Genomic DNA, 12,490 nt, shown 5'->3' with positions numbered 1-12,490 from the left:
GTCTGATAGCCTGTGCGCTCCGAGGAGCTGTGCCGATGGGTGCAGGAGAAATGTGTTGGTGTCTCTTCCCGTACATAGCAGAACACAAAGCTATCGATCGGGTGTTTGTACGGTTTGGTGCATCCGTTAGTATTTCAGAAGCATTTTCGACAACACTGAAAAGAAAAAGAAAACAAAGCAAATGCTGTCCGCAGCCTCTAATGGTTATTAACATTGCAACATTTTCTAACGTGTTTTAGATTCATGATGACTATGGATTTTTCTAACCACTTCACTATAATTTTGTTCCATTTGGGCTACATTTCTAAGACTTGCCGCTTCTGTGAAACAATTGCAAAAATACACAGCTGATTGCTCTGTCTTCTTCCAGGTTACTCATCGGCTGTACAGAAATTCTCCCAGACTTTGCAGTCCTTTCAGTTTGACTTTATTGGTGACACGCTAACAGATGATGAGATTAATATTGGTAAGTCGTCATCTTTTTGATGCAAACTTTCAGTTACTGAGTGTCTCCTCTCTAGGAATTGCCTGTGCTGAAGGGTTTTAAACAGCATCAGGTGCCTCAGATGCCAGTCAGCTATTCCAGAGAGTATTTTACAAAGTTGAACTTTCATGGGTAGAGTTTCACACTCCCAGTTCAGTGGATAATTTGCAGAGATTTTCCACAGCTCTGGCCCTGCTCCATGCTGCCATGTACTGAGAAGGACGGTGGTGTGGTGCTGGCCTTCCAGCAAGCCCCACTTCCCGGTGCTGCAGGTAGGCTGGGAGCACGCATGACACCGAGCATCAGCTACATCCTCTGATCCAGATGGGCACTGCCCCTAAAGCTGCCTTTGCTCTGCTGAAAATGCCTTCCAAAAACAAAGCTGCCCTACACTGCCCTGAAAAAGGGAGCAGGCTGTAAACTGCCAGGAAAGATGAATTGCTGGAGGTGTTTGGTTATGGAAAATAATTGCCTGTCTCTGCCTTTGTGCAAGGGAGCCTGAGGCACAACTGTCATGCTACCTCCTTGCACATCAGTTTCGGGATTAGCAATCCTGAAGCTGTTTCATGTCCCTGCCAGCTTGGTGCAAATCTGCAGGTTATGCAGCTGCCAGCTGCACCCAGGGAGCTGAAACGAATTACCCAAGTGCCTGAAACCCAGCGCTTTTCCAATTAATCCTGCTCTTGGCTTAGCTGGCGCTGTCGAATGGCCAGTGCAGGGGTGTGGGTGCTGCATCAGGAGATCGTCCAGCCCCCAAGGGTCTGACCCTGGCTCATGGGACTAAACCCCAGGGGTGCCCGCAGGATGTTAGCCAAGCTGCTCCTGAGGGCTCAACAGAGGGAAAAAGAACAAAAAAAAGGAAAACCTAAAGCTTTTGTTAGGCTGAAGAGTGGCTGCAAGTGTGACATTGCTGATGTCAGGTCTCTCAGCCTTCGCTGAAAGGGGAAGGAAGTAAAGCCTGGTCTTTTGGTTGTTTTATTTAAAGCAATTCAAAGCAGATTGCAGCTTGCCCTTCAAAATCTTGTTTCCTTTATGGAAAGTCTCTAGGTGAAACCCACAAGAAACAACTGAGCCTCCAAATCTGACAGAAATAGAGGTACCGCATTTCCAAATGCATCTGAATAAGGGAGGTGAAAACGTTGCCTTATAAATGCCCTTTCTGGGAGCAGAGGGATCTGAAGCAGACAACCACATATGGAAAGGAGCATCCCCCCTCTCATCTGGAAGGGACAAAGCTTTGTTGTCCCATGCCCCTGCATTGTCTCTCTGCTGATGCAGCGGGGCTGTGGTGCTTGGTGGGTGAGGAAGAGTGCTGGAAACAGCAGAGGCTGAATGGAGGGATCATGGGCGGAGGAGAACAAGAAGAGATCACAGCAAATATAAAAACACTCTTTGGTGAAACGAGTGCGTTTCCCTACTTCTATTTTTGTTGAGGCATGTTTGGTTTGCTTTTTCAAGAAGAGGTTCTTGGTTTCCCAGTATGAAAAAGCCTGGGCTGTGTTTCTCCTCCTGCACCAAACCCTGCTGTGCCTCCTGGGCCTGAGCCACCTTGCAAGGCTCCCTTATTCGTGAAACAGCAGCAGGACGTTGACATCTCCGTCACAGCTTCCATCTCCTGCAAGGGTACCAGAGATGTGTGTGGGAGTGTAGGAGCTCATTTGATGTGCAGGATGTGGGAATGAAGCAAAACATTCACAGGCACTTCTTATCGTACTTCAGGGAACGTGTTTGAGCTGTAAACATAACTAATGGCGCTTTTTTCTTTTTATGTAGGCAGACAGCAGGCTGACAACCCTGCATGTCAGGCGGTGGCTTTGAACACTGCAAATGTGAGTCAGGACGCAGACGCTAGGTTGATGTTGTCTGTTGTGAGCAGCATTTTTCCCCAGGAACCTTAATAGTTACAGACGCACCCACGTTACACAGCGGCTGCTGTCCCTCTGCCGGTCACCCGTGTGGGACCTGAATCAGCAGCTCCTTCAGAGATGAAGGGAGCAATGAAATCAGATGGCGTGTTCCTGCTTCCCATGCACAGGAACCTGAAATCCCATGTTTTTAAGCAGCTGACGTTGCTGGCAGGACTCCGGCGCAGGGCAGCTGAGTCACTCCAGGCAGTTCCCAGGTGTGGCTTGGCCGGCAGCAGTTGCAGGGTTCGTCTCTGCAAGGGTGTGCGAGCATCAACCGGGTCCACCCCATGCTCCTGCACACCCTTGTCTGGCAGCAGGGTGTAGCCTGAGCCGTGTGTTCCTGGTGTGGGGCCAAATTCAGTGGGTTGCTCTGCGGCTGCAGCCAGGAAATGTGTGCTTGGACTCTTCCTGCAGAGCAAGAAAAAACCCATGTAGTGAAAATTGTAGGCACTGACATTTTCCCTGGAAGTTCAGGGCTGGATTCTCTTTCTCCTCATGATAATTCCTTTCCTGGCTTGGGCTCCCGGTGTCTGTGCACCCTTCAGGTTTCACATCGTCCTCAGTAACCACAGCAAAAGTCAGCGTGGTTGAGCGTAATGAATTATTAGGAGATTGCATGTGCCCGGTGCCGAAACCCTCGCTCTGAAAGAGAACTCAGAAGTTACTGACTCATCAAGAAGGTTATGTTTTGATGATGCCAGCTGAGGGACTGTGTCACGAGGCTGTGGTTTTTCCCTTTTGTGTCTGTCTCAGCAACTACAGAGTGAATCCTGCAGCAGTGGCAGCTCGTACTCGCTGGCTCTGCAGCAGCGTTACGGCTGGCTTTTAGCAGGAGGATGGGTACGTCTTGTAAGGTACTGCCTGTGGATGAGGGGAGAGGGCCCTCAGCTTGCAGATAGAGCACAAACGCATCTTCTCCCCTTATCTGTGAGATCTACGTGCCTCACTATACGTCTGATTTTTTTCCCTCGTGCGATAACCTCTGCCAAGCCAGGCATGCCAGAGCTCTGGATGCCTCCCTGCTCAAGAGCTCTGGTGTCAGCCAGGCACTTCTGAGCATCTCTGGTTCATTCCCAGACATTTAAATTGCTCTGCAGTAGTCAAGTGCCTCCGCGTGCTTTGCAGTGAGGGCAGGGGCTGAGCTGCCAGCACAGGAACCGCTGTAGGTTTTGCAAAGCCTCCGATGGGCCAAGTGTTCCCTCTTGGTGGTAACTCTTGATGTGGGGAGAGTCAGCAGCTCCTACCTAGTCTTTTTTTCCCCAGGCTAAATAAACCTTATTTATTTAATAATTAATAATTATGGCGCTCCTTAATTAATAAGGAGTTTATTAAAGGAAAGGTTTCATATTATTTTTGTTGCAGCTGGATTCCAAGAAAAGTGGTGCCCAATGAGATATTTTTGTTTCATTTTTAACATTTTGGAGAGCGCCATCAATGTCTGTGGCCCTTTCTACAACTGCTGCCTTTTCTTTATAGGTACACAGGCTTTGTGCTTCTTGTCACTGAACATATCTTTGTCATTCCAGGCTGTTTTTGTTTTACAGACTCGTCAGGGCCAGCCTTTACTGATGACCTTGCCTTGCTCAATTTCTGCTAAAAGAGGCCACCTCTTCTCTGTTTTTCAGCAAGCCTTTAGACAGTGACACTTGAGGTGCAGCCAGATTCGAGTACCCCAGTGTGTGTCCCATGCTCCAGTGTCACATCCCAGCTCTGCTGACCAACCTCTTCTCTTCTTTACAGCCGAGTCGTTTAAGGAGTTTGCAGAGCTGCTCCAGGAGGTAGAGCTGGAGAGGTCCATGATGGTAAGATGATCTGAATGGTGCTGGTAATTACTGCCTTGTTGCAATATTTAAATACTAAATCACAGCCAAATGGCAACATATACCTTGCCATGAAGCTTCTAATCAGAGGAAAGCTGGGAGCACCGGGCTGTTGTGCTTTGTACCATTCTTGGTCCACGATGCCATTGCCGTGGGCCCTGAGCAGCAAAGGGAAGGTGCTGAGTGGGGAAGGGGAGAGATTGACCCATGCAGTGTCCAAAACCTCTCTGCCATGCCAGGTGTGAGCACACAGGTCCCGCTGTGCCCCTGCCCTTGGCAGCACAGCTCCCGCAGGACAGTGCGCTGCCTTCAGTCTCCTGCTGCGTTGTGCCCTCCCCAGAGTGAGTGTTGGCTTCCCCTTCCACTCCTAATTCCAGGAAAAACACGAAGGTTATGCTCAGTAGAGAGCTTTTACAGCATGCCAGGAATGTGCTGCTTGGCTCTGCTTTCCTCTGCCTCGTGCAGCAGTGAGAGCTCGTGCCAGGCTGCCGGGCTGGGCCAGCACCACAGGGGTGGCTGTGCCGAAGGGACGTCACCATCCACTTCATGGGTCCGCAGGCAGGCAGGGAGCAGAAGGAAACCAGTAAGAGGCTGGAGGAAAGCAGAAAGATATTTCTCCATTAATATCCCAGATACAGTGGCAGTGGCTTCTTCTGCAGTGGGTGAGTGGGTGGAAGGGATCTTTTAGGGGTCATGGATGCTTTTAGGGATGCTGCCCAACTATTCTATCTGGTTTTTGTCCTCCACTTGTAGGACCAGTCCTTTGCAGTGGTGTACTCGGAAGGTTTCACACTCTCATCATGTTCATCAGCTTTAAATTATCTGAAAGGGCTGTGACAGTGTAGTGTCGTATCCCCTTCTCTTCCCCTCTCCCTTCTCTGGAGCTCAGGAGAGAGCCTGTTGTAGTTGAAGTGGGGACGGGAAGAGACAACAGGTTGTGTCCCAGTGTCAGGGTTGAGCTGGAGCCAGTTACACAAACTGGGGTGAGTTTGCCTGTGGATTTATGGAGAGGGAGTGCACAGCATGTCCCAGGAAAGTGTCTTTCAGACAGCTGACAGGGCTGGAAGACATGGGCAGGCTTTCCTTTTTCCCTAGCTGTCCCTGTTACTCTCTCGCTGTGACAGATAACTTGCTGTCATTCCTCTTCTGGCTCGATCTCAGGAGAAGGAAAATCATTTATTTGAAAGCAATGTTTAGAGCCATCAAGCCCAGTGCTGTCTATGGTGAGAAATGCCAGACCATGAGAAAGCCACGGCAGAGAGCCAGCCACATCTCTGCTTCCTCCTCACTTGTGCTCAGGGCCTTCGTCTCACCTTCTCTGAGAAGCAGCCCTTGCCCGTGGGGCCTTGCTGAGCTCTTAGGGGTTGTTTAGCCTTGGAAAACAGCTCATTTCAGGACTGTGACAGCTGCATTCTGGCAGTGCACTCACTTGTCTCTTGGGGCTATTCCTAGTGAGGGCTCACCCAGCAGCTCACATACTTTGAACACCTCTCAGCCCTTCCCATGGCCAATGGGGACAGCGGTTCTCCTAAAACAGGGTAAAAGTGGTAGGTGCTGTCGTCCTGCCCGAGCACAGCCTGTGACACGGGGCTGGTGACAGAATGGGGGAAAGCCCACCTGTCATTTACAGGATGTCCCCAAAACCTCATGTGCTGTGCTTGCAGTTTTCTGCATACTACAGATGGAGAAATGTGGATACAGATGGGTTAAGTGGTTTCACTTATGGACAGAGAAGAAGTTCGCAAGGCAGAGACATTAAAATCTATGAGTTCTTGGCTTCTAGCCCTGTTCAGCCTCTTCGTAGGAGAAAATGAATCTGTGTTGTGTAATTAAACTGTTTCTTTCTTTGTGCTGTAGGTACAAAACGCTAGTGATTTGCTGATCAAACCTCTGGAAAACTTTCGGAAAGAGCAAATAGGGTTCACCAAGGTAAGGCTTGATTGTTTGTTCATTTTACATTTAGACAGATATGTTTTCTATTACTGTGTTTGAATTCAGTTTTTCTCCTGCTTTTTGTTTGTTTTTAAAAAGTAGACAATTGTTGTACTACGTTTTGACTTCATGCTTTCAGAAACTTAACTTCCCATCTAACGCTGACTTTCAGCTGCTGGCACAAGACAGTCTGTGCTGTGACTTTTAGTCTGATTTTTCAATCATAAGAGGCTCCAAAACCTTTTCCTGAATTCTTTGGGTTCTCTCCTGGCCTGACTCCAGCACAGTCTCCATCCTGAGTGAGGAGCGCTTGTTTCAACCAGTGATGAGGAGATACTCCTTACTTCTTTCCCTCTTCTCCCCTTTGTTCAGCTAGTGCTATTGAGAATAAAATACTTTCCCCAGATAAGTGTGTGTTAGAGCGGGAGGGAGAAAGAGCAGCAGAGGCTGGCAGTCTGAACTTGATTATAGTCCTAGGGCTTTTCTTATGGAATAATTAAATAAAGCATCTAATGAGCCTTTCAGATGGACCAAACTTTTAAAGAAACAAACTATAAAAAGCAAATCCTGCGCATGTTGAGCAGAAAAGATTATTTTTCCCTTGTCTGCTATCAAGAGGTCCAGGTTCGACATTACTCAGCGGCAGCTTGAAATGGGGCTGGCTCTGAACCAGCTCAGAAATGGAGATGTTTTGGAGAACACTTGAGGCCTGGATTCAGCCCAGCCCATCTGGAGTCTTTGACGTTTAATAAATACAGGATTTGAGAAATGGTGCTTATCGCCATCCTGCCCTTCAGAACCCCCTGTGCAACTGTGAGTGTCCAAGGCCTCTCAGAACCCGCAGCAGTGTGAGCGTGGCAAAAGCTTGGTGCAGGGGCAGAGCCTCCTCGCCCCCGAGCCAGCGGGTTTTGCAGCAGGGCTCTGTGTTACAAGCACGAGAACCTGCCCAGGACTGAGAGCAAACTCCCTCCTGATTAATCTCTGTGTTATCAATAGGGCCAGCACATATTTAGAAAAGAGTCGTGGGGACAAGGCCAAGTTATTTTCCCCCTCTGTGTTTATGGAACACTTAAGAGGGCAACCATCTGGCAGTGTTAAGCATTAAAGTGCCCTTCAAGCTGTTTGCTTCTCTGGTGGCCCTGAAGATGCCTCAGGACTACTTTGTCTGCAGCCCAGAGTGCTCTTTGCTCCCAGGGCCCTTCTTCAGTCCCTGCAGACAGAGCAGGGTACTCAAGGTGGAGGCGTCAGGCAGTGACTGTGGCAGGACGCTGTTCAGAAGCAGTTAAGAGAGGTGGCAGAGTGTAGGGATTTGTTGCAGGTGGCTTGGAGGTCTTTGTGGTTTGGTTTTGGGGTTTGTTTCTTAAGAGGAACACAAACTGCAAAGGTGTTGAGGGTACCTCAGTGAGAACGGCTCTGCTGCGGCTCAGCAGCAGTGCTCACGCACAGGGGCTTGCAGGGGAGCGCTGTGCACCTCATCGTGTTTGCAGGTACCCCCGCACTGACTTGGGATGCACGAGGAGGTGATGCTCTCTCCGTTGCTGCTCTGCAGCCTTGAGTGGGTGCGAATGTTTCCCAGCGAGCCCCAGCCCTCTCCAGACCCTTGCCCTCACCTCCAGTGCCTCCCTGACAGGAGATGCCTTCAGAGCTGCTCCAGGTCATTTGTATCCCTCAGCAGAAGGCATGAAATACAAAAGAGGACTTCTCCCAGCAGTGCTCCATCAGTGAGGGGTCCCTCTGTCTCTGCTGTGCCTCCACTGACTGGCATCACCCGGCTGGATCCTTCCTGATTTACACCATGGGGAGAGAGGCCAGGGCCGGGCTGTGGAGCAGACCAGAGACATGACACAGAGAATTTGTGCCCTCTGCTTCATTTCCCATATTTTGGCAGTCGCCTTCTGTGAGATGTTTTCTGTTCTCGTTGCAAGATGCTGAAGCCAGATAGGAAGAGCCTTTGAATTGGGTCTTTGTGATGACTCTGTCTGGAGAGGAGCCAGGCAGCCGGACTAAGACATCTGAGTCTGCATTAACCCGTTTTCCCGGGGATGAATGGAGTCTCCTCGGTCAGGTGCTGTGCTCTCACACAGGAGGGTACGGGGGCTGTCACAGGGACCCACCGCAGCCACCCCCCTCCAGCCACTTTCCCCTGCAAGCTGCAGACCCATGGGATCGTTGCTCTTCCCTTGACTTGTTGGTAAATGTTTGTATGCATCGACATCAAGAATAAAAGCAGAGGATTAAGCTGCTAAGAGCTTTGCTGCAGTCATTAAGTTTAGGAGGATTTGAACAGGAAAGGTTTCATTCCAATTCCACTTGGAAGGAGGCAGCTTTTTTTTAAAAAAAAAACCCAAAACAACAACAACCCACAATAAACCAAACAAAAAAGAAAACACAAAGCAAAATCAAAAAGTCAGAGGTGAAAAACTTGCTTGGACTCATTGTAAGCTGCTGGAGAAATGTTTACTACACTCTGGGATGCTGAATAAATGCAGTCTTTTTCAAAAAGTTCTTACATAGGAGATAACACGTATTCCTAAAAGCGCTTAGTTAATTATTTTCCTAATGTTTCATTAATAATAATTTTAAAAGAAAGGGAGGGCAGTAACTTGTTTTCATCTCTCTGGGAGTGAGATATAAGGAGCACTTGAGAGAATGCAGTGGGTGAGGGGAAAAGACCAGGTTAAACTGAGGTGGTTTTATAGAAATGCTCTTTTTAAACCCCTCAACAGCTTTTTACTTTTCAAAAATTATCTTTTTTTTCTGTATTAACTGCTCATGCATCATAAATTCTAAACTCAGGCATGAAGTATTTTTCCCTATATGAATATATTTCTTTTTTTTCCCATTTCTCCCCTCCGCTGTTTGGCTGCTGAGACTGCACACCAAAACAGAACGTGCCGCCCATCTCGTGCCTTCAGCTCCTCTCCAGCCATAGCCTGCAACTTCCCCAAACTGATTTGGGGTTTGAATGTATTAAGTGCTTTCTTCTTTATCGACTGATGGTGAACATATCACCATTTGTGTTCCTTACTGGGCAGCCACGTCGTGAGCGCGGCAGCTCTGCTGCGATTTCAGCAGGATTATTGTTGCCTCCATGAAAAGGGTCGTACTGGGGCAGGAAATGCAGCAGAAGCAGATTGTTTAATATTTACAGGCTTTGTAATAGTTAAGGGAGAGTTTTGGCCGGTTCGTTTGCCCCTCTCCCACACGTGGCCCTCGGCTGCTCCGTCTCTTGCTCAAGCTGGAGCTGAGCAGCTGCCGAGGGGCTCCGGCTTTGCTGCGCTCCCGGCAGCAACTGGTGCAGGGCAGGACCCCACAGACACAGAACCAGCTGAAGCTGCTGGTGGATCCACCACCGGGCTGGGCAGCCTGTGCTGTTCCAAGGATCCAGCTCATTCCTGATTAAAGCAGCATCTGCTGCAGCTTAGAGAGCGAAGCTTTCAAAGAGCACCCTCCATTGCTGCTGCACGGCTGTGCCTGCGTTCGGGTGAAATCGCCTTGGTTTCTCTTGGTGAGCAAATAAGTGAGAGTTGGGTGGCTTCTTGGGCTTGGCAAATTTTAATGGGAAGGTAATGCTGTCCTTTGCTGAATATTCATGAGGAACTAATTTGTGCACATGTTTCCAGATTGTGCTTCAGTCTGGGTGGGTTTTTGTGTTGTTTTTTTGTCTTGGCTTGCTCTGTTCGACAGCCAACAAACTGTTAGAAGCCTTGGCTTGACAATCAGGAGGGATTTGTAGTTCATCCTTCTGCTTTTCAGTTATATGGTAATTAGTCAGAGTGGGAAATGATTGGCCAGCCCCCTTTCAGTGGCCAAAAAGTGCTGTTCTGCACTGTGCTGCTTTCTGCATGGCAGCAGTTGATTTGCAGCAGTGAGCCATGCTCCACATGCTGGTGTCCATCTCAGCCATCGTTCCTGATCCCCCTCAATCCCTGGAGAGAGGTCAAGGCTCCGCACCCCTGGGATGACCACGTGCCCCTGCCCATAGGTGATGGCTGAGGAGAAGGAGACACTCCCTGAAGGAGCTGCTGTCTGGCCTCTGAGCTGCTGCTGTCGAAAAGGCTTTTCCATTGCTCCCCCAGGCTTTTTCTTTCTTTTCACCTATCTTTTCCACTGCAGAGATGACTTTGTGCCGCAGGACGGGCTGTGACTTCCTGCAGGGTGCTGCCCATGCGAGCCGGAGGCAGAGCTGCTGCGTGGGTCCCAGTTTGTGGTCTTCCTGCGGCTGCAGGCTCGCAGTCCTGTGGCCATCAGCATAGGCACCACAGCCACCCACAGTGACGCTGCCTTTCCTGGCTGGCACCGTCCCTTGCTGTGCTGAGAAACCACCTCTGCACGCCACCTCCACGTGGACAGTTGAGCTCTTGTTGGTTGGGTTTGGAGTTAGGGCGATTTTTGGGACCTCTGAGATGCAAGAGGCCAGCAGCACAAGAGATGAGCAGCTGCCAGTGCTCCCGGTGCAGCCGTGTTTCACCGCACTTCTGTGGCCTTGGCGTTGGTGACTCCTCATTACAGAAATGAAAACAAGGCCATGTTCCTGGCTGCATTGGACGTGGCATCTAACGGCACAGAGAGACAATGCAGAAGTGTGACCTTATAGATGCGGTAGTTACCGCTTCACAAATGCTTTTGCTGCTCCGGGTTTGGATCCACTTATCAGCGCGTTAGTCACGAGGGTGGTGTTTTGTTTTGACAGTCCTTCCTGGCACCGGCTCCACAGCTGCAGTGCTGCTTAAATTAGGCTTCAGTCTCTGCTCCTTTGGATTCGACGTGGATCTCTTTGTTCTGAGGCACGAATTTGCTAACGTGGAGTTAGAGTATTGATATTGCAGAGGGTGATACCAGGAGATGCACTGAGTCTTGTCATGAGCCTGGGTGCTGACAGCAAGCTGGTCTTCCAGCACAGGCTTAGATGGCTATTGCCAGGGATGTGAGTGCCCGTGCCCTTCTCTGGCAGATGCCACCCATGATGAGTAATGTGGGAAGCTGTGCAAGCTTCGTGTGCTCCAGTAATCAGCCTGCGAGTGTCTCCCTGTGTGTGCCTGCCAGAAAATAACCTTTCTTCTTCCAAAGGCAAATGGCAGCACCTGCCATGGGCTGAGAAGAAGGCAGGTGGTTACGCGGGGGCTACCCATGCTGAGCCAAAGTGCCAGGTTTGGGACCTGCCGGGTGTCCCGCTGTGCAGGACATCCTGTTAGGCAGACTAAACAGTCCGTGCAGGTGGAATGGGAAAGCAAAACTTCATGGCAGGAGGACCGAGTGAAGAAAAAGGACTTTTATTTAGGAAATGCAGCTTCAAACTTTGCAGTCACTACTGAATTCATGAGGATAATAAATAGTATCCACCAGCTTGGCAGAGTCCATCTGCTCTGTTTCATGGTGGCATTGGTGTGTGTTTGCTTATTAATGAATTTCTGGGTGGGGGCATTTCAGAGCTTTTGGAAGGTAATTGTTGATACTATTAATTGCACAGGAGGTTGGGATTTCCTAACTCTGCTTTCCACTGTTTTGAGCTTTTGAAAACTTGGACAGAACATTTGGGCATCCTATACATACCCGGTAGTATGTATACGCTAGTCCTCTGCTGCTTGGACCTGGCATTGAGGCTGCTGCCTGGCTGGAATTTCCTTATTTTAGCGATTTAACTGCCTCTCAGCAATCACTGATGGCTCAGCTACCTCCTGACGTGGGTATTTGTCAACCTGGCTTCTACTCATGGTTGTTTCTTGATTGCCACAGTCCTCTGTGGTTTCACAGCCATTGCAAGGCATAAGCAAACAGGCAGGTCCTCTGCTCAGCTTCGTTCTAGGTTTTGTTCTCAAGTGCCTCTTTTTGTTCTCATTCTGGACGTTTTCCCTTTCAGGTTTGCTAGTGCAAACAACTATTTTTGTTACAGTGATTCCTTCACAAAGCTTTTTATCTTAACAAATTGGTCCATACTTCGTGTTTGCATGCCTGTGGTAGGCACGGTTGCTATGTGCAGTAGGTCAATAAGAACCAGACCATCTGCAGAACCAGACCTCCGAGAGGTGAAGTCTTCACATTGCGTTTTGTAAAACAGCTATGACAGAGGCAGTGTCCACTGGGCAGTAAAACTTGTGTAAGCTTTGTCTACGAGGTTTGTGATCTCTCTGTCCACCAGTGCTAAGAAAGAGACGATGACTTCCCTCCCACGTATTGCCCTTCTTGTCTTCTGCTTTTGTTCTGACGCTTGTCAGAAACACGTGATAAAAACTTCAAAACAGAAACTTGCCAGACTCCTAATAAATCTTTTCTTATCATAGATATGTCTGACACTAAAGTATTTGCCCAGTTGTCTCTGAAACATATGAACAGCACATTAGCAAGTG

General features: G+C 49.1%; 1 protein-coding gene across 1 annotated transcript in view; it reads left to right on the top strand.

Annotated features, from left to right (window-relative positions):
* Positions 1-370: 370 nt before the first annotated feature.
* OPHN1 (oligophrenin 1) overlaps positions 371-12,490 on the top strand; it is a gene marked incomplete at its 5' end in the record, with an annotated part of 37,494 nt that continues 25,374 nt past the window's right edge. The window contains 3 exons of the mRNA XM_010185454.1: positions 371-466; positions 4,132-4,193; positions 6,069-6,140. Coding sequence (XP_010183756.1) covers positions 371-466; positions 4,132-4,193; positions 6,069-6,140 — 230 coding nt within the window. The remainder of the gene's footprint in view (positions 467-4,131; positions 4,194-6,068; positions 6,141-12,490) is intronic.

This window comes from Mesitornis unicolor, unplaced genomic scaffold (assembly GCF_000695765.1).
Source record: "Mesitornis unicolor isolate BGI_N332 unplaced genomic scaffold, ASM69576v1 scaffold7065, whole genome shotgun sequence".
Classification (NCBI taxonomy): Eukaryota; Metazoa; Chordata; class Aves; order Mesitornithiformes; family Mesitornithidae; genus Mesitornis; species Mesitornis unicolor.
The sequence above is the reverse complement of the archived record's forward strand: the minus strand, read 5'-3'. Positions and strand labels throughout refer to the sequence as shown.